Source organism: Acipenser ruthenus, unplaced genomic scaffold (assembly GCF_902713425.1).
Source record: "Acipenser ruthenus unplaced genomic scaffold, fAciRut3.2 maternal haplotype, whole genome shotgun sequence".
NCBI classification, from domain to species: domain Eukaryota; kingdom Metazoa; phylum Chordata; class Actinopteri; order Acipenseriformes; family Acipenseridae; genus Acipenser; species Acipenser ruthenus.
The window spans coordinates 187122-212076 of record NW_026707510.1 but is presented as its reverse complement, the minus strand read 5'-3'; the positions used below and the strand labels follow the sequence as shown (position 1 = coordinate 212076).

Here is a 24955-nt window from a genome sequence, read left to right as displayed (position 1 = left end):
AGTCAACGTATGTTTAGGACATCTGGGTTTGAAACCGGATCTCCGTGCTTCGTGCGATTCATTTTACACCCTACAGCACGGTCACAAAAAAATAACATTTCTGCATTTATACTTTTAATTCCAAAAACATTCAAATAAATGTTTACTTCATTTAATATGTCTGCTTGAACAGTAGGGGAGACCGGGGCTGGTTGTCACACGGGTTGGTTGTCACAGTGCTCATCACTATGACACTAGATGGTGCAGGCAGGTGATACTGACACTGAAATGTGTGTTCTATTGTCTGGAACTCAACCATCTTGTAATTTGAGGTAAATTCCATCTAACATAAACGTTAGCACATATTTCATTTTTTTTCATACCCAAAGTAAAAAATGTATATCTTGTTATTTATGTTATAACTCTTAGCACTATTGGAGTCTGTTTGAACTGATTGCCATGTTAATAGAACCAGATACTGGCTATCTTTTGGTGTAAAAACAAAACCAGTAGGTTCTCCCAGTAGTACTTGCATGGGAAAGTCACATTTTTCCACACTTTTTTTTTTTAAAGAATATTTCCGGCAGTCTTTGTTAGCATGTATTTTCATGAGCTTCAAAACGAAAAACAACAGTCAGACAAAAGTCTTTAAGTTGGATAAAACATATCGCCCTAAAATATACCAACATTCAACAGGAGCGCTTTGCATTGGATACTGAGTAATGCGCACAAGATTGTATTCAATGATATGGCTCTCTGCCAAGGCAGTAAACAGATCACATTTAAACAGGGTTTGATAACAACCCACATCCTGAATGACTCATAGAGAAAACATTTCCATATACGTTGCTTTGCAGAAGTGAAACTAAAAAGAGACCACACAGCATCGCCATTTTATGAACAACGGATGAGACTGAAAAGAACGTATCCGAGTAAAGAATAAAACCGGTAAGAACAGAGACGTGTTTGCATGTGTTAAACTGAGAAGCGTGTGAATGTGTGAGGTGAGAGAAACTGAGCTAAGCGACTGCAATTTAAAAACAGCACAAGAGAAAACAATGCAAGAGCACAGGGTTTAAAGATAGCCAAAATGGTTTCCAAGATCGTGTTTATTAAAATATGTTTTGCTAACATTATTGGGACTTGTAGACCTATTCTTTCAATTTTGTTAAATTGTTCAAGACGTGGTTTTCTAAGATTCTTATATTGGAGATTATTATTAAATATTACAAATAACCAGTAGATGTATTTATTTATTTATTTATTTATATTATTTTTCTTCAACAGGAATTATTTAAACAACTATGTAAAAATCATGAAACTATAATGTCCTTTCCAACGTACAGAAATCCTGTGAATTAATTAGATTTGTTCAACTCTCCACGGAAAGACCCTTAACTGTGTCGTGGGATTAGACTATTTCAGCACTTTGCAAAAAGACAGCCTCACAATATTACTAATTGTAAAGTATTAAATAAGCAGTGTATTTATGGAAAAAAAATTATACTTTTTTACAGTCACAACCAAACAGTAATACTCAACCAGGGTGTGGAGTTCATATCGACCGACGCCACTTACCGTCTGTTTATCTAACATAATAAAAATACACTTTCAACCACAGTGCTTTGCGGCAGCTTTTGTCGAAATTCTTTTTTTATTTTCTGTGAACATTAGTTTATGGATAATCTTGTTTGCTTTTAAACCAATTAAATTGTTACAAAACAATTACTATTCTTCAGTCCATTCGTTTTAATTCCGTACATGGCCTTGTTGTAGTGCTAAAAGATACACTGCCTTTTTTTTTCTTTATATATTTACCCAAAACCTCGCGGTTTTAAACCGATTACATTGTTAAATTGTTAAAGCCGTCAGTTTGAAACAACAAGGCAATTCTGTCTTTAGGGTTAGGGGGGAGTTTGCGTAGCAGCTACAGGAATATAGAATGGTAATGTACACCTACCTCTTCATTGTGACACCCCCCCCCCCCAAATAAATAAATAAATAAATAAATAAATAAATAAATAAATGAAAATGAAATAATCCGCCTGGACTGTTGTATTGGATTTACCGCTGTATCATGATAAAGGGTTTCAAAGCCTCTCAAACAATAACACACTTAATCTGCACAACTGTGAGAATCCACTGCACGGCCGTGAGACTCTCAAAATTCTGAAAAACCGTGAGTTTCACGAGTCAACCTTGAGACTTGACATGCATGCTGGATGGCAATGCTGGGTGTTCTTGTTATTTTTTGTTTTTGAGGCTTGCAGTTTCTTGCTGAGATTTCTTATCGTGGTGTTTTGCTTTGCCATTTCCTGCTCTACATGTTTTTCAGATACAAAAATAAATAAAAGGTTTTAAGAAAAAGACTTAGTTTCTCTCTCGCTCCTCTTGCTCTCGCTCCTAACACCCACCTGGAGTGCAGAGAGCTGCAGGTTTTTATGCAGGTGACCATCTCAAGGGTGACAAATTAATCACTTAATTCGGGAGATGGCCACCTTCTGCACAAGACTCAAACTCACAACTCTGTTTAACGCATGGAAAGTCAGGGGGCCTCCTGTGTGTTTTCTTCATTTCAGTGATCCTCTGTATAAAACTGTTTTAATACCTTCACCTGAATCTCCTCTCTAACCTTCACCTGATCAATATTGACAGAAGCGTGTAGATCATCACCTTATTAATTACAGTGTAATGCATAATAATATTAATAGGAAAGTGAGCTATACCCGGGTATCACAGAGGTGTGTAGAAATACTAAAATAAAAAATTACTTTAAGCTAGAAACGAAACAGCTTACTTCAAAAAAAAATTATGGTATGTATTTAATGAAACTGCATTTGCATTTCGGTACCGAGAACCATTCAATGTGAAACCAGCCTGAGCTAAACCAAGCTTCTGGGTCTAAAGCAGTTTGAAATAAATGATGGTAGTAAGTAAGTGAAGTGGGGTAAACCCCATTTTCTTTTTTAAGGTTAATAAACACTTAGGAATTTTTGTATTATGCCAGTCTCTCACTTAGAAAGTACCTAGGACTCAAGATGAGTGGATTGGTCAAACAGTTTCTGTATTGTAATAATAAAAGTAAAACTGTAAAAGATTAAACACTCCCTGAATGATTAAGTTATTTACAGTATTCAAACTTTTTTTTAGGTAAGTGAATAAATATATTTTTTGTACAAACTCCACGTGTAAGTCATTAATTGGAAGCTTACTTAACATCAAATAACATACGTTTTTAGCATAAACTACATTTTAATGGTGTTGCTATACACTATTTTATTTATCCCGTGCCCAAAATAAACCACTCCTCTCTGCTCTTAACTAATAGCCTGTATTGGTAAATGTATTTGTATTTTAAGCGATATAACGGATCATTCTGTAATTGTGTTTACCACCCGCTGAAGAAAGTACTTTATTTATTTTACACAAAACAATTTTTCTGACAAACTGCTGCACCACGTTGTTTTGAGCAAATTATAGACCTAATAGAATAATTTATACTGTGGTATATATTGTGAAACTTTAGGGATATTTTAAAGTTTGTAAAAGTCTTTAAAAAATACATAAAATTGCTATGCATTTTTTCAGCTTTTTGGTGTAGTATAATATGAAATGTGAAAGTTCAAATCATCGTGTGAAAGGAAGTGTTTGACAGCGCTGGATACACAATCATTACACCACAGAAGCACATCGGCTCGGTGGGCAGGACGGGAGGTTTTCTTTATTAAAATATGAAATGCGAAAGTTCAAATCATCGTGTGAAAGGAAGTGTTTGACAGCGCTGGATACACAATCGTTACACCACAGAAGCACATCGGCTCGGTGTGCAGGACGGGAGTGTTTCTTTTAATGTGGTGGGAACGCAAAGGGTCTTGTGCAGGACTAGTTATTTTAAAATATTTTATATACAAGTTCCCCCTTCCAGGGCCCCCCTTCTGGGCGTTGGGCCCCCTTTGGAGCGGAAATTTCCCCGTCCTCTTGGTGGGCCTGCCGTATACAATACCTGGGGCTTGTTGTAAAATGGTGGATCGCGGAGCGACGTGATCAAGGCACCTTGATATCTGGAGTGATGAAATCGGTCAAGGAGAACTTCAGAGTTCAAAACGAAACGCACACATTATGATAAAATGTACCTTGTGTTTTTAAGAAACAAAGCCATAACGTTCATGCTAGAAGCGCCGTGTCTTCCGTCGGCACAGGCTCCATATGTGCCGGGTTGTAAACATAAAATCCCGTGCATGGGGGATTAATGTCACATGCAGTCCCACAGTCCATTGCGCTGCTAGGAACATTTTAAAAGTGTGTGGACGCAGTAAGCCCGACTAAATGTCAAACGGTACTCCAGTGTGGACGCTTTAAACTGGATTAATTCAAACGTTTTTGAGTACAGTTCTCCAGATCGGTTATGTAGTGTGGACACGGCCTCAGTCTAAAGCCCCTTTCACACTGGCATGTGGACCCAGTGTCATGCGGGTCGGCAACCCGATTTCACACAGCTTTTGATAAAGCGGGGTCGCCCTGGGTGACAGACACTGGTTAAATTAAAGATAATGCCGTGTATAGGCTGGTTCATACACCAATCAATTTATAACGCTGACTCGGGAGGGGCGAAGATGAACCCACGCTGTCCTCCGAAGCGTGTGCCATCAGCCGCCCGCTTCTTTACACTCTGCAGACTCACCGTGCAGCCGCCTCAGAGCTACAGCGTCGGAGGACAACGCAGCTCTGGGGCAGCTTACAGGCAAGCCTGCAGGAGCCCGGCCAGACCACAGGGGGGCGCTGGTGCGCGGTGAATAGACGACCCCCTGGCTGACCTAAACGCTCGGCCAATTGAGCGCCGCCCCCTGGGAGCTCCCGTCCACGGTCAGCCGTGGAATAGCCTGGACTCGAAACGGCGACCTCCAGGCTATAGAGCGCATCCTGCACTCCACGCGGAGCGCCTTTACTGGATGCGCCACTTGGGAGCCACAACTATCTATTGTATCTGCCGTCTGTCTCACAACTGCGCACGCGTGCACGTGAAGTGCAGGATACTTCACAACTCCTCGATCGGCCATGGCAGTGGCATACAAATGAATCCCGCGGGACAGCCTGTTGACAAATACCACGTATATCTGGTGTTGCAAGTTCGTTTTGTGTAGCTAGCCACTGTAACTCTCACTGCCAGAATATAAAACATTCACGTATGTGATTTGTAGCAACGCACCACATTCAGAAAGGAGACATCCACAAGATTTGAAATGAACAATTCTTTAATGCATTTTGACAAATGAATATGCCCGTAATGAAACGTAAAATTATTTTGCCCATGGCCTTGTCCATTGGAGCTCGATAGCCGCCCTGAACTATGATGTAATGCATACTGATTGAATGATGACTAATGCCAGCAGACAGGACAAGTGGCACTCTGGGTCACCTTCCCCCTAGACAAGGCACGCTGCACGGAGGAGGCAGGGAGGAGGAGGAGGGGGACCAAACAGAGAAACGACGAGGAGGCGTAGACGAGAGGGCTATTTATAGGAACAGTGTGAGTACGTACGTATGTGATTAGTGGGTGGATTCCCCTTTCAGAAACACAACATATTTTCCAAGGTAAAGCGAAAAGAAATTTTTTTTTAAAAAAACAGGAAAAATTAGGTCAGAAAGAGCTGCTCGATGTTAAATTCTAAGAACAAAACAGATTTTAAAAAATACACATTTTTATTTATGTCTTTGAATACATGGCTTTAGGGTTAATATTGCTAGACATTTTCATTCTTAAATTCCGACAAGAAATCACCTAAAACCTGGTTTCAAATTAAAATAAATCATGCCCCTATCTCACTTACAGTAACTCGTTACAGCATCTACAATGTAACTGCAGCAACTTGGAGAACAAAGGCGGCCTTCTAATCAGTTGCAGTATCGTTCTTATATGGCCCTTCATTTAAGGCATCGGTTACATTTTACGATAAGCATTTGCTGTCTCTGAGTTTTAAAACTTTGCTATGGTTCACAATATAACACAGTGGAACGATCACAGTATCGTGCAGTAATTATAGGGCAGTATTGCCACGTATGAAATCTTTAACAATAAAGCCGAAACTAAAATGCTTTAATTTGATTCCAAATCATTTCAAACGCGATTAATAGACTAGCAAGCACTGGCAAAATCAGCTCAGTTTTATACGGTGCGAAATTAATTTATTGTAACGTTTTGTTTTGTTTGTGGACTTTGTGATACCTGCACGTAGCGACAATAACAATTCAACCATTTTATTACAGACTGTCTAACAAATCTGACACAATCAAGTTTGGCTGTAAATTAAAAAGTCTGGTTTCTGACCGCATCATCAATGTCACGTTTTTTTAAATCCACTTTGATATCTGACACACACACGCACACACACACACACACACACACACACACACACACACTGACACACACACACACACACACAGAGACACACACACACACACGCACACACACACACACACTGACACACACACACACACACACAGAGACACACACACACTGACACACACACACACACACAGAGACACACACACACACACGCACACACACACTGACACACACAGAGACACACACACACACACACGCACACACTGACACACACACACACACACACAGAGACACACACACACTGACACACACACACACAGAGACACACACACACACACGCACACACACACACACACACACTGACACACACACACACACACAGAGACACACACACACACACACACACACGCACACACACACACACAGAGACACACACACACACACACGCACACACACACACACAGAGACACACACACACAGAGACACACACACACACACACATTATTTCTCTCGTCCAGCTTTTCTTTAAACTAATTGTAATGTCTTTATTAACACGATGATCCATACATTCAGAAATGCTGTGAATTTCAAATCTTTTATTATTATTATTATTATTATTATTATTATTATTATTATTATTATTATTTAATTCATTGTATTCTTGCGCTTCATGGGAGTCGCATTTTTCCACACTTTTTTTTTAAAGAATATTTTCAGCAGTCTTTATTTGCATGTATTTTCATGAGCTTCAAAACGAAAAATAACAAAGTCAGACAAAAGTCTTAAGTTGGATAAAACATATCGCCCTAAAACATACCAACATTCAACAGGAGCGCTTTGCATTGGATACTGAGTAATGCGCACAAGATTGTACTCAATGATATGCTTCTTTGCTAAAGCAGTAAACAGAATTTACTGCGCAACAGGGTTTGGCAACAACCCACATCCTGAATGACTCATAGAGAAAACATTTCCATATACGTTACTTTGCAGAAGTGAAACTAAAAAGAGAGCACACAACATCGCCATTTTATGAACAACGGAGGACACTGAAAAGAAGGTATCCGAGTAAAGAATAAAAACGGTAAGAACAGAGATGTGTTTGCATGTTTTAAACTGAGAAGCGTGTGAGTGTGTGAGGGGAGAGAAACTGAGCTAAGCGACTGCAATTTAAAAACAGCACAAGAGAAAACAATGCAAGAGCACAAGGTCTAAAGATAGCCAAAATGGTTTCCAAGATCGTGTTTATTAAAATATGTTTTGCTGACATTATTGGGACTTGTAGACCTATTCTTTCAATTTTGTTAAGTTGTTGAAGACGTAGTTTTCTAAAATTCTTATATTGGAGATTATTATTAAATATTACAAATAACCAGTAAATGTGTTTATTTATTTATATCATTTTTCTTCAACAGGAATTATTTAAACTATGTAAAATTCATGAAACTATAATGTCCTTTCCAACGTACAGAAATCCTGTGAATTAATTAGATTTGTTCAACTCTCCACGGAAAGACCCTTAACTGTGTCGTGGGATTAGACTATTTCAGCACTTTACAAAAAGACAACCTCACATTACTAATTGTAAAGTATTAAATAAGCAGTGAATTTAAAAAAAATTATACTTTCTTACAGTCACAACCAAACATTAATACCCAACCAGGGTGTGGAGTTCATATCGACCGACGCCACTTACCGTCTGTTGTTTACACGAGCTCAGCGCCATCTGGCGGTGGCATGCGGTTGTTGCACTTTTTTTTTTCACTTTCTCTTACATAATAAAAATACATCTTTAAATGTTTTGCTGAACTTACTAAAAATAGTTATGAATCGAACGTAGTACATTTTGTCTCAGATTAAAAACTGAATTTTTAATCGGCGATACTGCGGTTCAATAATTCGTGTCAATATTAACTGTAGCACTTTTAAAAAAATTAAATAAATACATGCTATATAGTGTTTTTTTGCAAGAGAACTGGGAGGGCTGTTCTACAAGCTACATAGCATCGTTTGAATAACATTCACACTGTTTCAGTTTCAGTGTTTCGCATCTTATTAATCAGACACTTTTAGTAAGTTAAATACTTACACTGTCTAATTAGAATACCTTTGTTCTGTGTCTGCAAAATAACACATTATCTATCTATCTATCTATCTATCTATCTATCTATCTATATATATATATATATATATATATATATATATATTTATATATATATATATATATATATATATATATATATATATATATATATATATATAATATATATATATATATATAATATATGTGTGTGTGTGTGTGGAGAAGCTAGCCTCGGGTTTAACCTGTTGTAGAAACACAGATTTACTGACATCAATATACAGAAAACAAGTGGCATTTTAATTGGAGGCTCATCTATCATTTGGAAGCCTGGTGAAGAAAATATTTTGCGTTCCGTTTTACAAGGCACGATATTTCTGACTTTTTATCTGACAATATATTTCAACGCCAAACTGGTGCCCCCTTAGATATAAACATACAACTGGGGGGCGGGGGGAGGGGGCTCCAAGGTGAGTCCTTCTCTTCAGCAAAGCTTAGTGCCCTTTAAAAACTAGACTGCCAGTAATGCTAATGGTTCGTATTCCCATGTGTCTTTATCAAGCTGCGTGGTTTATTATTTAAGGTGACACGTCATAATAACTTGGCTTTTTTTTCCTGAAACAGAGGCAGCTGCGTGATTTTTTTTCTGGGCAAGGTAATTGTATTGCATAATAACAGATCACGTTTAATCAAATCATAATGAAATAACCAGTTTTAACATCTGACAAGTGATGCGGATAACAAGATCTACAAGTCTTCAATGATATGCTTGTTTGATTAAGGCAGAATGCAAATTTGCTCCAAAATATACTCCAAATATACTGTAGCTACCGTTCACCAGAGGAGTCCGTAAGCAGCTTGTGTAGGATTTCAAATAACAGCAACAACACTATATAAACAGCAACAACACTATATAAATATGCCCTACATATGAACCAGTTATTCAAACCAACACTAACATGCGACATGCTCATTAGCCTCTTCCCTGTTCTAGTTTTATTTTACATTGAAATATTTAAAATTGTTTACAGGGAAGCAGAGCCTAATTAAACAGGTGAGATTCAGTGGGTGAAGCCTATAAGCTTTGCTTAGCAGTTTACCAAAAGAAACTCTCCATTACGCTGCTAATCATGTTGCTGTGCTCTCCATTGCTTGCAGAGCTGTTGTTGCTGCTGGATCTGAAGTGCCATTCGTCTCCTCACAGGACTGGCACTGAAGAAGCAGCAAGATGAAGCGTACAGAAAACTATTTCATGGATCGTCCTCAGCCTGGGAAGTAAGAGACTTTATTCTGTGTTTATAGATTCAGAATTCCCTTCTAACCCCCCCCCCATACATGATACAAATTTATACCAGTACCTCTGTTACATTATTATTATTATTATTATTATTATTATTATTATTAATTTCTTAGCAGACGCCCTTATCCAGGGCAACTTACAATTGTTACAAGATATCACATTATTTTTTACATACAATTCCCCATTTATACAGTTGGGTTTTTACTGGAGCAATCTAGGTAAAGTACCTTGCTCAAGGGTACAGCAGCAGTGTCCCCCACCTGGGATTGAACCCACGACCCTCCTTGGTTCAATTAAGTAACTGAGAGATTGGTTGAAACGAAAACCAGCTCTCCAGGACCAGGGCTGGAGACCCCTGACACAGACAGAGAAAAATCTCCTTGACTTCTCACTTCTTAACTCTCATTTTCATCATCTTCTTAGGCTGGTAAGCTTTACATTAGAGCAATGCTGCTTCTCATATTGTTGTACTCTCTCTATTGTTTGCAGGGCTGAACGGAAAGAAAGAGATTTAAACGCCAGGCACTCTGGAAGCATGAAGACGGGTTATAAGGAAGAACTTCCTGGGATGCCATTCGATCATCGAGCACGCAAGAGGAAGAAACCCTCTTCAACTGCAAGAGACAGCTCTGAGGACAGGCTAGAGAGAGATGACTGCTCACCAAAGAGAGTCCGGCGCCAGCGGAGGGGGAGTGTCAGCTCAGAAGCAAGTGACTGCTCCGTGGATAGTGCACTGGAAAGTGACTGCTCTGTGGATAGCGCACTGGGAAGTGACTGCTCTGTGGATAGCGCACTGGGAAGTGACTGCTCTGTGGATAGCGCACTGGGAAGTGACTGCTCTGCTGGTAGCCCAGCAGAAAGTGTCAACTCTTTGGAAGGTGCTTTGGAAACTGACTGTTCTGTTGATAGCAAATTGGCAAGTGACTGCTCTGTGGACAGACCAATGGAAAGTGATACGTCTGTGAGCAGGACAGAGAACTCCAACCCAGAGCCATCTGTCTCCTCACATGACCAGCACCATGGAAACAGGACGATGGATGACGAGTCGTTTAAAAAAATATTCAAGAAATTATTGGAAAGACGGACCTACATGTGGAGAAAGGCCCTTTTGAATAAAAGAGACTACTCTAAGGGCAGGTCAGTGGGGTCCAGGAAAAGCCCTGAGGCAAGAGTGACCTCAGCAACAAGTCGCTGCTCTGTGGGTAGCCCCGAGACAACTCGCTGCTCTGTGGATAGCCCTGAGGCAAGTGACTGCCCTGTAGATAGTCCAAGTATCGACTCAGTCAGAAGAGTCAGCCCACAAAAGCCTCAGAGGTAAGAAACTTTATATTACTCTGTTTGTTTTTATCAGTGTCTGCAGAACCACATGAACTGTGTCCGGACTGTATTTAAAAATCTATAACATGTTTTTAACTTCATATTTGAAGCTGTATTCTGATAATTTGATTATCTGAGTGTAGCGTCTCCATTGGGTTTAATGTGAGATTCTGCCAGCTGATCTGAGAGTCAGTGACATCTTACACTCAGTATGAGGGTTTGAAATCTAAGCTGATTTTTCTTTATGTTGTAGGTCCCAGACATTGGGTAGCCCATTAGCTCCTGTGAACTCAGCAACCAGTGACTGCTCTGTGGACTGGATACTGAGCTTCACCTCTGGAAGAAGCAGGGTTAATGGCTCTGAAAACATCACCACAGAAGTGGAAATGGAAGTCCTTGAAAAAACCTCTTTAAAAACCTTTTTGATGGCTTCTCATCGGAGGTAAGAAGCCTGTAACAAGAATGGCTTGAGAGGTGATGTCAGGCCAGGAAATGAATCCAGTACACAGCAGTATTATGGGGCAAGACGCAAATGCACTCGGTTTTCTTTTATTTAATAAACAAATAAAATATTTAAACAAAACACTGAAAGCAAAAGGCACAAGGGCCAAAATAAACAAACAAACAATAATGACAACAAGTATCTTGCTGGTTGTTCCAGCACAAGTAGCAATTGTTATTTTTATATTATTGCTTTACCTCCTCTCTCCGACTCTCGTTTTCTACTCCTGAACTCTCAACCCGTTGCAACCAAAGCTGCAGCTCTTTTATATTCTTGCTGAGGGATTAACTGGCTATTAATTATCTTGGTAACCCCTCGGCCGTAGTCTGCACGAGTTTACTAAAGATGCATGACTGTCAGCTAATTCAGTAATTACTAGCCGACAGCCATGCATTCTCACAAGGTATTTTAAAATAATAATAATAGTGGACAGCAACTCGCTCCTCTTGCCGAACATAATAGAACAAAAACAAAATACAAATCATAATATGCACGGGGGCGGGGAGTACCCCATGACAAGACCATTGTCGTAGTTCACACTCTAAGATGCTGCTAGGCTTCTGAATAAGGCTGCCACCTTTAAACGTGTAAACACCTCTGTTAAATTTACTACTAATAAAGGTGTATAAAATTCATAAACTATAACGCAGTATTAAGCAGCTGACAAGTCTGGATCACCCCCCCACCCCCCACCCCCCACCCCCCCATACATTGTTGTATTATGTTGCAGTCGCATGTCACAATGGCAGTTGGTGTGTGCTTAAGATCATGCTTTATAATTATTAGCCATGACGTTTTTGGAAGCACGTGTCTTTATGTATCGAATTAATGTTTCTACCTCAATAGAAAATAATATTATGTACTATTTGGTACAATAGTAAATGTGAAACAATTTTTAATGTCCATTTGAAAGGTATTGTTTTTTTTTTTCTTTTTTCATGTTAATTTTATTATACATGTATTTTGTCTCTCCCATAGTTTCAAGAGTACCGTTAAGTTTACTGCAGCTGGTTTACAAACTGTAACTGTGAATTTGATAACAGTGAGACAGAGACAGAGCTACTCAACCTTAGCAAGCCCACCTTGCTGCTATGGTCTTGTTTGGCAGATGAATTTCTCAGTAAACCGCTTCTCATCTTGCTGTGCTCTCCACTGCTTGCAGGGCTGCTGCTGCTGGATCTGAAGAGGTCCATGCTTTTAGCCAGCTGGCTACCTATGTAAGAAACTTCATTAAAGAGTACCCGGAAGACCTGGAAAGGATCTCGAAGGATGATCTTAACAACTTGAATGAAAAAGACTCTTTCACGGCTTCTCTTCTGCCTCCAAGGTAAGGCAGCTCCTTATTTTTAATTCAAACCGAACACAAACAACGAGTGATGTTAAATTGATTTAATTTAATCATAATTAACAGGAAACTATTTGCAAAACAGGTTATAACATTTTTGCAACAAAGCATTAAGATTTTGAATACGGGAAAAGCAAATTTAACTAAACTTGCTTTTTGTGTTCGGTTTGAATTAAAAATAAGAAATACATATATATATATATATATATATATATAGCTGGCTCTTTGAGCTAAAATATATATATATATATATATATATATATATATATATATATATATTTTTTACATTATTAATGAAACAGAATCATAGTCTTACCAACTGAAGGCAGGTGGCAAATTGCAGATGGAGTAGTGTGCTGGGGCCTGGGCTTCGATGTGTCCCCCCTCCCCCTCACCTGTGGAACTAAATCCCCAGGATCAGTGTGTTTAATCTTGACTGTCTCTCCTTCTTGTAGCTCCCCAGCAAGGGTCATCTCTATGGACAGCCCAATGGCTAGTGTGAGCTCAGTGGCCAGTGACTGCTCTGAGGACAGGTTTATAAACTTCAGCTCAGGAAACCCCCAGTCTTCTCAGCCTTGCAGGTAAGAGACTTTTTAAATGTTCTGTTTCCATGCATTGAAAATTCTCTTCTTCCCCCTGTGCTCAGGTCCCTCACTGGCCTTTTGGGTTTCCCTGTTTTAGTGGGCTGGGGCCAGAGATGTAGTTTTGTTACTGAATTAGTTATTCATGTAGCAGGGTTCTGATCTAAATGTTTTAATAAGAACACATCGTGTGGTTAGGCTGCGGAATGTAATAAGGACACATGGCTGTCTTTTCATGTGGTTGGGTTTTGTAAAGGGGGCGGCTTGTGAGTTTGATATCGCTGGAACAGAGGAAGCAGTGCTTGTCTCTTCAGTCTGTCTTGCTGCTTTATGTTATGTTGTGAGCTTCACTGTTTCAGGAGTCACTTGTATTCTCTCATGATAGGCACTGTGGAAGCAGCAGGATGAATGAAGGGTTGCAGAGAGACCACAGCTCATTCAAAAAGCCTTTTCCAGGGAAAAACGCTTTTATCAGGAGAAGCAGTCAGAGGTAGGAGTCCTAACTTGTACTTTGTTTTAATTCCTTCTTCTCTTATAACCCCTGTGCTTTAAAGCCCTCATCCTCTCTGAGATGCTGAATTCCATTATCTCTGTTCACACTCCCAGATCTCAGCACACTGGCCTTTCTGTTGTGCCCAGGTTTCATTTATACTTTGTTTCCATGAGCATGATTGGGATCCGAATTTTGGCAATTGCGTTAACTGCAGTCCCATGTTTAAACGTGTCCGTGTCACCAGAACTTTCAACTGATCAGCGCTTAAACTGGGGAATCCAATCCCCAGAATCGGTGGTTAATCTAAGCTGTCTCTTCTTGTCGTTGTAGCTCCTTGCCAAAGGCTAGCCCTGCAGCTAGTGAGGCCTATGTAGATAGTCCACTGGCGAGTGTGAGCTCAGTGGCCAGTGACTGCTCTGAGGACAGGTTTATAAACTTCAGCTCAGGAAACCCCCAGTCTTCTCAGCCTTGCAGGTAAGAGACATTTTAAATATTCTGTTTTCATTAATTCTACCCTCCCTGGAGTGTGTTCTCACTCTTATAAAACGGATACAATTATAAAATAAAAAAAGAACAATTTTATTATATATCCTTCCACTTTGGAGAAAAAATAGTCCCTCAAACAAGGTTCTATTTGTTATAAACATTAAACTGGAGGTTTTCAACGTTTCCGTTTATTGTAATTAATTAAAATGAATGAAGCTTCCGTGCTGATCTCAATCGCTCCGTAAACACAGCTGACATAACCTGCAATGCTAGCCTTGTTAGTGACCAAGCATGTAAAAATGCCTATCATGTATTTTTGTTGATAATGAAAAGATACAGAAAAGGAGGCAAAGACAAAGTTCACTATCCACGCATTACAAAGATACATTATTGTCATTTTTAAATGCTTGGTCACTAACAGGCTATCATTGAGGTTTATGTCAGCACTGTTTACAGAGCGATAGAGACTAGCACGGGGTCTAACATAACAAAACTGAGTACTCTTAACCAGCCGAATTACCAGCATAGAATCTTTTTTTTTTCCCTCTCGGTATATTCATGTTATGAAAAGTAGAACCGTTCTTTAAAACTCCAGTTTTAAAATAACTTTGCTCACAGAAACAGCCCACCCATCGTATTAAAACAAAGAAAGGTAAGTCTGTGGTTATTCTTAATATAATGATTTTTTTGTGTGGTTATTTTTCAGTAAGCTACTGTTTATTGTGTGGGCCGACCAGATAAAAAAAAAAAAAAAATCAGGTGGTCCGCGAACAAAAAAGTTTAAGAGGCACTGATCTAGACTGTCTCTCCTTCTTGTAGCGCCCCAGCAAGGGTCATCTCTATGGACAGCCCGTTGGCGAGTGTGAGCTCAGTGGCCAGTGACTGCTCTGAGGACAGGTTTTTGAACTTCAGCTCAGGAAACCCCCAGTCTTCTCAGCCTTGCAGGTAAGAGACTTTTTAAATGTTCTGTTTCCATGCATTTGAAATTCTCTTCTTCCCCCTGTGCTCAGGTCCCTCACTGACCTTTTGGCTTTGCCCTGGTTTTAGTGGGCTGGGGCCAGAGATGTAGTTTTGTTACTGAATTAGTTATTCATGTAGCAGGGTTCTGATCTAAATGTTTTAATAAGAACACATCGTGTGGTTAGGCTGCGGAATGTAATAAGGACACATGGCTGTCTTTTCATGTGGTTGGGTTTTGTAAAGGGGGCGGCTTGTGAGTTTGATATCGCTGGAACAGAGGAAGCAGTGCTTGTCTCTTCAGTCTGTCTTGCTGCTTTATGTTATGTTGTGAGCTTCACTGTTTCAGGAGTCACTTGTATTCTCTCATGATAGGCACTGTGGAAGCAGCAGGATGAATGAAGGGTTGCAGAGAGACCACAGCTCATTCAAAAAGCCTTTTCCAGGGAAAAACGCTTTTATAGGGAGAAGCAGTCAGAGGTAGGAGTCCTAACCTGTACTGTGTCTGTTTTTAATTCCTTCTTCTCTTATAACCCCTGTGCTTTAAAGCCCTCATCCTCTCTGAGATACTGAATTCCATTATCTCTGTTCACACTCCCAGATCTCAGCACACTGGCCTTTCTGTTGTGCCCAGGTTTCATTTATACTTTGTTTCCATGAGGATGATTTGGATCTGAATTTTGGCAATTGCGTTAACTGCAGTCCCATGTTTAAACGTGTCCGTGTCACCAGAACTTTCAACTGATCAGCGCTTAAACTGGGGAATCCAATCCCCAGAATCGGTGGTTAATCTAAGCTGTCTCTTCTTGTCGTTGTAGCTCCTTGCCAAAGGCTAGCCCTGCAGCAAGTGAGGCCTATGTAGATAGTCCACTGGCGAGTGTGAGCTCAGTGGCCAGTGACTGCTCTGAGGACAGGTTTTTGAACTTCAGCTCAGGAAACCCCCAGTCTTCTCAGCCTTGCAGGTAAGAGACATTTTAAATATTCTGTTTTCATTAATTCTACCCTCCCTGGAGTGTGTTCTCACTCTTATAAAACGGATACAATTATAAAATAAAAAAAGAACAATTTTATTATATATCCTTCCACTTTGGAGAAAAAATAGTCCCTCAAACAAGGTTCTATTTGTTATAAACATTAAACTGGAGGTTTTCAACGTTTCCATTTATTGTAATGAATTAAAATGAATGAAGCTTCTGTGCTGATCTCAATTGCTCCGTAAACAGAGCTGACATAATAACCTGCAATGTTAGCCTTGTTAGTGACCAAGCATGTAAAAATGCCAATCATGTATTTTTGTTGATAATGAAAAGATACAGAAAAGGAGGCAAAGACAAAGTTCACTATCCACGCATTACAAAGATACATTATTGTCATTTTTAAATGCTTGAAAACGAACAGGCTATCATTGAGGTTTATGTCAGCACTGTTTACAGAGCGATTGAGACCAGCACAGAGGCTAACATAGCAAAACTGAGTACTCTTGACCAGCCGAATTACCAGCATAGAATCAGGTTTTTTCATGTATATTCATGTTATGAAAAGTAGAACCGTTCTTTAAAACTCCAATTTTTAAAATAACTTTGCTCACAGAAACAGCCCACCCATCGTATTAAAACACAGAACGGTAAGTCTGCGGTTATTCTTAATATTATTTTTTTGTGTGGTTATTTTTCAGTAAGCTACTGTTTATTGTGTGGTCCGCCCAGATAAAAAAAAAAAAAAATCAGGTGGTCCACGAACAAAAAAGTTTAAGAGGCACTGATCTAGGCTGTCTCTCCTTCTTGTAGCTCCCCAGCAAGGGTCATCTCTATGGACAGCCCAATGGCTAGTGTGAGCTCAGTGGCCAGTGACTGCTCTGAGGACAGGTTTATAAACTTCAGCTCAGGAAACCCCCAGTCTTCTCAGCCTTGCAGGTAACATCCATTTTTATTCTGCTTTCATTAATACTACCCTCCCTCTCCCAAACCCACCACAGTTCTCTTTTACCACCAGGTCGAGGCAGGTGGCAGATGGAGTAGTGTGCTGGGGCCTGGGCTTCGATATGCACCCCACCCCCTCACCTGTGGAACTAAATCCCCAGGATCAGTGTGTTTAATCTCGACTGTCTCTCCTTCTTGTAGCTCCCCAGCAAGGGTTATCTCTATGGACAGCCCTATGGCTAGTGTGAGCTCAGTGGCCAGTGACTGCTCTGAGGACAGGTTTTTGAACTTCAGCTCAGGAAACCCCCAGTCTTCTCAGCCTTGCAGGTAAGAGACTTTTTAAATGTTCTGTTTCCATGAATTGCAAATTCTCTTCTTCCCCCTGTGCTCAGGTCCCTCACTGGCCTTTTGGCTTTCCCTGTTTTAGTGGGCTGGGGCCAGAGATGTAGTTTTGTTACTGAATTAGTTATTCATGTAGCAGGGTTCTGATCTAAATGTTTTAATAAGAACACATCGTGTGGTTAGGCTGCGGAATGTAATAAGGACACATGGCTGTCTTTTCATGTGGTTGGGTTTTGTAAAGGGGGCGGCTTGTGAGTTTGATATCGCTGGAACAGAGGAAGCAGTGCTTGTCTCTTCAGTCTGTCTTGCTGCTTTATGTTATGTTGTGAGCTTCACTGTTTCAGGAGTCACTTGTATTCTCTCATGATAGGCACTGTGGAAGCAGCAGGATGAATGAAGGGTTGCAGAGAGACCACAGCTCATTCAAAAAGCCTTTTCCAGGGAAAAACGCTTTTATCAGGAGAAGCAGTCAGAGGTAGGAGTCCTAACTTGTACTTTGTTTTAATTCCTTCTTCTCTTATAACCCCTGTGCTTTAAAGCCCTCATCCTCTCTGAGATGCTGAATTCCATTATCTCTGTTCACACTCCCAGATCTCAGCACACTGGCCTTTCTGTTGTGCCCAGGTTTCATTTATACTTTGTTTCCATGAGCATGATTGGGATCCGAATTTTGGCAATTGCGTTAACTGCAGTCCCATGTTTAAACGTGTCCGTGTCACCAGAACTTTCAACTGATCAGCGCTTAAACTGGGGAATCCAATCCCCAGAATCGGTGGTTAATCTAAGCTGTCTCTTCTTGTCGTTGTAGCTCCTTGCCAAAGGCTAGCCCTGCAGCTAGTGAGGCCTATGTAGATAGTCCACTGGCGAGTGTGAGCTCAGTGGCCAGTGACTGCTCTGAGGACAGGTTTATAAACTTCAGCTCAGGAAACCCCCAGTCTTCTCAGCCTTGCAGGTAAGAGACATTTTAAATATTCTGTTTTCATTAATTCTACCCTCCCTGGAGTGTGTTCTCACTCTTATAAAACGGATACAATTATAAAATAAAAAAAGAACAATTTTATTATATATCCTTCCACTTTGGAGAAAAAATAGTCCCTCAAACAAGGTTCTATTTGTTATAAACATTAAACTGGAGGTTTTCAACGTTTCCGTTTATTGTAATTAATTAAAATGAATGAAGCTTCCGTGCTGATCTCAATCGCTCCGTAAACACAGCTGACATAACCTGCAATGCTAGCCTTGTTAGTGACCAAGCATGTAAAAATGCCTATCATGTATTTTTGTTGATAATGAAAAGATACAGAAAAGGAGGCAAAGACAAAGTTCACTATCCACGCATTACAAAGATACATTATTGTCATTTTTAAATGCTTGGTCACTAACAGGCTATCATTGAGGTTTATGTCAGCAGGTTTATGTCATTGAGGTTTATGTTTACAGAGCGATAGAGACTAGCACGGGGTCTAACATAGCAAAACTGAGTACTCTTGACCAGCCGAATTACCAGCATAGAATCAGGTTTTTTTTCCCTCTCGATATATTCATGTTATGAAAAGTAGAACCGTTCTTTAAAACTCCAGTTTTAAAATAACTTTGCTCACAGAAACAGCCCACCCATCTTATTAAAACAAAGAAAGGTAAGTCTGCGGTTATTCTTAATATAATGATTTTTTTGTGTGCTTATTTTTCAGTAAGCTACTGTTTATTGTGTGGGCCGACCAAAAAAAAAAATCAGGTGGTCCGCGAACAAAAAAGTTTAAGAGGCACTGATCTAGACTGTCTCTCCTTCTTGTAGCGCCCCAGCGAGTGTCATCTCTATGGACAGTCCACTGGCGAGTGTGAGCTCAGTGGCCAGTGACTGCTCTGAGGACAGGTTTTTGAACTTCAGCTCAGGAAACCCCCAGTCTTCTCAGCCTTGCAGGTAAGAGATTTATAATATATAGGTAAGAGATTTATAATATATAATCTTAATGTTATCGGCTTACATGTTGTCAAAAGATAATTAATTTCTAAATAAGTCCACCTTTCTGCTTCTCATCTTCTTGCGTTCTCTGTTGTTTGCAGGGCTGCTGCTGGATCTGATGCTCCCCCTGTCTCTTTACATGACACTGGAAGCAGCTGGCTGGATACAATTGAAATGACCTTCACAGATTACCATTTTTTAGAGGTTAATGACCTTCAAAGCAGCCCAAACACAACCTCTTGGAGTGCTCCTACTCCTGTCTACTGTCAAGACTCTTATTATGAAGACATAGAAGACCGTTTTAGTATCATAGAGGACTATTTGATCAACTTAAATGAAAAAGCCTCTAGAACTGCTTCTGCTTCTCCTTCACTTCCGAGGTAAGAGACTTCTTTCGTATGTGGAATCTCGTGTTCTTTCCTAAATGTGTTCTGCGTGTTATTCATTGGCTTTGTTGTCACTTGTACACTTTGTAGATTACTGTATTACTAAATGAATCCATGATATGTTTATTGCAATGTGAATACCATTAAACTAGAAACACAGGTGACTGGGGTAGATTCATGAACTTGCACCAATTCCTTATTGAGAAAACTTAAAATACACAGTTGTCCCTAACCTTACCACATGCGTGTAAACTCTGGGTTTATTAGCCCAAACCCTAAAGAAAAACTTGTCTTGTTACAAAAATAAGTTTAAAATGTTTGAAATAAAAAATGAGAGAAACATTACTATGACTTCCTTCGCTGATTTGTTTATATTGTTCCAGGATGGAGTGGTGGTTTTTCACATTCTTGACCTTTTTTTATTTCTAGAATGGCAGCAAAGGAAATGATCATTGCAGAGACAGCATCTGATACGTTGGTGAACTCAAGTGGAAAACCGAACACACAGCGCAAGCCAGCCCTGAGCAAGACAACCCAGCGCAAGACACCCCAGCCAAATCACAACTCGAAACCTGATAGCAGTGTGAATAAAGAAAACTCAGCGAGACCTGACTTTTACAACCAGGGAACTGTCAGCTCATCAGCACATGGCGACTTTATAAACAACAGGGCAAACTTCAGGAAACCATTTCACTTCTGTGACTGCACAGGCAGCAGAAACAGCATCACATGTAATGTTTGAGGCTGAACAGGCAGCAGAAACAGCAGCATCACAGTTAATGTTGAAGGGTGTACAGACACCAGCAGAAGCAGAAGCATCACAGTTAATGTTGAAGGGTGTACAGACACCAGCAGAAGCAGAAGCATCACAGTTAATGTTGAAGGCTGCACAGGTAGCAGAACACGCAAATGAAATGTTCATGGGAGCACAGAGAGCCACAGAAGCAGCAGCATCACTGCTAATGTTCAGGGAAGCACAGAGACCAGCAGAAACAAATGTAATGTTCAGTGAAGCATGGGAAGCAGCAGCAGCATCAATGGTAATATGTAAGGTTGCACAAAGAGCAGCAGCAGCATCACAGCTAATGTTTAAGGCTGCACAAAGACTAGCAGAGGCAGGTGTGCTGTTCGGGGAAGTACAAAGAGAAGCAACAGCATCACTATTAATGGTGAATGCTGCACGTAAAACAGCAATTGCATCACAATCAATGTTTAAGGTTGCACTGGGAGCAGAAAAAGCAGCATTTGCAATGTTCACGGAAGCACAGAGACCAGCAGAAGCAAAAGAATCACAGGAAATATATATGGCTGTACAGGCAGAAGCAGCAGCAGCAGCAGCAGCAGCATCACCGTTCATATTTAAGGCTACACAAAGAGCAGCAGCAGAAAGGCAATTCCAGCGTTGTAGATCATCTAACCATTGCACACAATATGTACATTTGCAACCATACACAAGAACGCCCTTCATTAATTAAACAAACATTGCTGGCTATATAGATGAAGTGCTTTTTAAACCATGTCCTAGTACAATGGGTATAGGGTCTTATTGTCTTTTCTGGTTGGTTAAGAAAGGTAATTAAAGGGGAATGTCTTTTTTCTGATTGGTTAAGGAATGGTATAATAAGGCGCACATGTGTATTCAATCTTTGATTCTGTTATGACCTGTGCTTGGGGAAAATTGAATACCCAACTGTTCGATTGTATTGAATAAAATATCTTTGTTGAAATCTACAACAGAGTTCTGAATCACAATAATTACCATATTTACTCGAATTTAAGATGCACTTTTGTGGCCAAAATAAAAGTTCAGTTTTGGGGGGAGCGACTTGGATTCAAGGTTTTTAGTTAGGAAACCAAGTTACATTTGCGCATGTCAATTATTCTGGTGCGCTTGAACAAGACCAACTGTACACAGTACTGTCCACTACAGATATTAATCTCGGTATAGTACTGGTAGAGTAAAATGGCTGCACAGCGAACTTCATGAACTTTTTTAATGCAGCTTTTAAAAGAAAAGTAAATTTGCTGAAGAAAACTGGGGCATCTATGTGTCAGAAGATGGAGACGCAATTGAAAGGCTATGTAATACTATAATATTACCAGTATAGTACTTGTTGAAATGATCAACGCGCGTCCGGCTTCAAAATGAACAATCATTTATTTATATATCTTTCTTTCTCTATCTGGAGGAGCACAAGGAACAGAAACACTAAGGTAATGGCGGATTCTCCATCACTCTCTGATTCTCTAACTTACTCAGTGTTATTATGGTCTGTGCCTGGTTTAACTACAGGCACCCCACTAGTGTAAACTCCAAAGTCCTAACTCATACCTAAACTGAACTACACATTTCTGTCTTGCACTCACTTTGCTTGTGAAAGGAGGACATTAAAGCAGAATAATATAAAGTTCAAGGTAATTTACCCTTTCCCAGCTACCATAAACTGCAGTGACTGTCAGTCAATATTGAAAGTACTGTACTGTACATTTTCCTATTTGCATTTCTAATATAGTAGGTGATGTACTCTGATGCTTTAATGTACAGTGATACAGTGTTCCCTGCTGTCACCTAGAAATTAAAAAGTAATTTAACTGTTAATTACTGTGTTTTTTTCATTGAGTTAAATGTGATTTGCTTTCAGGGTTTTTTTTTTTTTTGGTGTCCATATTTGGGGGGTGCGACTTGAATTCAGGGGTGACTTAAATTTGAGTAAACACTGTATATATACTGGCAGATGCATGAAGGAAAAAAGAACACTAACTTCTAACTAACCTTTTAGTTTAAAACAGTGAACAGTGTCTGTCATCTGTTACCCATTGCATCACTTCTACACCTGCGCACTGCAAACCACTTTGCCACAATTCCTTTTTAAAAAATAAAATAAATAACTAAAATATGCTGGCATCTCACGTTTCAAACTGAAGAACAGGAACAATGTGATCGGATGTGTCTGGAAGCCCAGAGGTGCTGTGTGAACACCAGCAGAGAATGTAATACAGGAGTGATGGTGACCAAAGCTGTGTGGGTACTGCTGTGTACAAACGTACCTTACAGTGTGAGTAATCAACCTGAGAATCTGATTTTGGTGTACAGATGTCATCACGTCCATGTGAAATTCCGGAGTGCAATCTTTTTTTGTGATTTTGTTACATAGGGGTGGAAATCTGCAGCCAGTTCTGTTCTGTAGAATGACCCGCAGAAAGAGACACTATTACTTTTGCACCTCTTGAAACATCAGTATTAATGTGCGGTTCAGAAATATTTTAGATGGAAGCACCTGCCAACCAAGAACCTACCAGCTCCTGTTCCAGAGTCGGAGGACTGCAGCTTTGAGAGAGGAGGCTGGAGCTTTTACAGCTGTAATGTATTAAACTATTGATCCTGAAACATCAGGGAGCTGTCTGGGTATTCGAAGTGTCACTCTGTGTGCGTGTGTGTGTGAGTGTGTATAATGTATAAAAACACTAAAAGGTCTCACGTCTGCCAGTTGTGTTCCATGCTGACTTCCTTTTCTGTGTTTGTTGCTGAATAATGGTCTGGTAGTAGCTCTCACACTACAGGCTGGGATAGGATAAGCCACTTTGTTTTCTTCTTGACTGTTTTACAAGGTCAGGCAGCCCTGGGAATAAGAACGGATCAGAGTGAAAATCATTGGTTTGACTGAATTACAAACTCCAAGCGTTCACAGAACAGACACACCAATCACAACATAAGACAAAAAAAAACAAACAATAAAAAACATGAAAAATGTCAATTACAAGCAAATAAATATCAATAAAAAAACACATTTAAATACTTTCTTAAACAGGGAAATAACATTAGTTGGGTGAGCGTTTGGTTCTCTTACTAAACTATCAAATTAAACTCTTCTTTACTGTCTGTACTAAGGCTACTGGCGTGCAATAAAATTCTTCAACAGCTGTGACCAAAAGTCTAGCATCATCACCCTATAGAATGAACTGATTCTGCTTCATAAAGTGGAATGAAAGCTGCTGAATAATGTTACGTTAACATATTGAATTGCATATCGCTTTGTAGCTTTCCCTATACTTAATGAAAAACTGATACATGAAAAAATGTGACATTTCGAAATCTAACATGAAATACTACTGTACTACTATTATGGCTTCCAGTAGACTTTTGCAATATTGTGTAGTTTCTTTGATTACACAATCTTAAATAAAATACCTCAATTCTGTTCACAGAGTTTATTTATTTATTTATTTATTTATTGTATTATGGTTCAATCCTAGAATTCTAGGTGATGCTAGGTGTTTGTCCAGAGCTGTAGATCTCGTGTGTGTGTTTGTGTGGCGTGTCTTTCTGTCAGTGTTATTACAGCTAGCTGGCAATGTATTCAGAGAGATGGACAAGTGTCATTTTCACAGGTTTCGCTACCACAGCGGGGAATCAGTACTAGAACTGTAATCACATTTCAAGCAGTGAAAGACGTCCTGTAAATGTTGTGGTCACAAGTCGCCCCCTGCTGGCTAACATAACGAATCACAAGCACTATTATTTTAATACTGTTCAAATTCTGCAGTACAATATTCAGTTAATGTACGAACGTAGAGTAAACATGCTATGAATAGCACATAGATAGTTAGATACATACTCTATAGAAATACACACATTCATTTTAATATAGTTAGATTCATGGCGTAGACTGAGGAATATCACTGGATCTCAACCCCACAGAAAGCGCGTTGATTAAACCTATCCAGTGGTTGGCATCAATGCTCCTTCAGTTTCAAGGGGTTGGATGACAAAAATGACCTCGTCAGAAGAGGAAGCGTTTGCCCGAACATGTCAGAGCTCCACTGACGGAGAACCGCTGGACAGAAAGCACTGTTTGCACTGGCTATACTGTTCATAAGTTTACAAAGGGATATGTAAATATTTAGATATTTAGAAAAAAGCCATGCATTAAAAGGTTAACAGAACACCCCACTCCACACAAC

General features: G+C 39.8%; 1 protein-coding gene across 10 annotated transcripts in view; it reads left to right on the top strand.

Annotated features, from left to right (window-relative positions):
- Positions 1-21727, top strand: part of LOC117410065 (uncharacterized) — a 39010-nt gene extending 17283 nt beyond the window's left edge. For 3 of the 10 annotated variants that reach the window (XM_059018878.1, XM_059018877.1, XM_059018879.1), the window contains exons 2-18: positions 9561-9677; positions 10192-11016; positions 11273-11461; positions 12684-12848; positions 13322-13447; positions 13833-13937; positions 14271-14414; positions 15246-15371; positions 15759-15863; positions 16202-16345; positions 17171-17296; positions 17504-17629; positions 18015-18119; positions 18453-18596; positions 19440-19565; positions 19709-19987; positions 20423-21727. In XM_059018878.1, the coding sequence (XP_058874861.1) occupies positions 9631-9677; positions 10192-11016; positions 11273-11461; positions 12684-12848; positions 13322-13447; positions 13833-13937; positions 14271-14414; positions 15246-15371; positions 15759-15863; positions 16202-16345; positions 17171-17296; positions 17504-17629; positions 18015-18119; positions 18453-18596; positions 19440-19565; positions 19709-19987; positions 20423-20735 (3195 nt within the window). In that variant the 5' untranslated portion in view covers positions 9561-9630 and the 3' untranslated portion in view covers positions 20736-21727. Of the gene's footprint in view, positions 1-836; positions 928-7315; positions 7407-9560; positions 9678-10191; positions 11017-11272; positions 11462-12683; positions 12849-13321; positions 13448-13832; positions 13938-14270; positions 14415-15245; positions 15372-15758; positions 15864-16201; positions 16346-17170; positions 17297-17503; positions 17630-18014; positions 18120-18452; positions 18597-19439; positions 19566-19708; positions 19988-20422 lie in introns of all 10 variants that reach the window. The other 7 variants (XM_059018873.1, XM_059018872.1, XM_059018874.1 and 4 more) reach the window with 5 other exon arrangements.
- The last annotated feature ends 3228 nt before the right edge of the window (positions 21728-24955 follow it).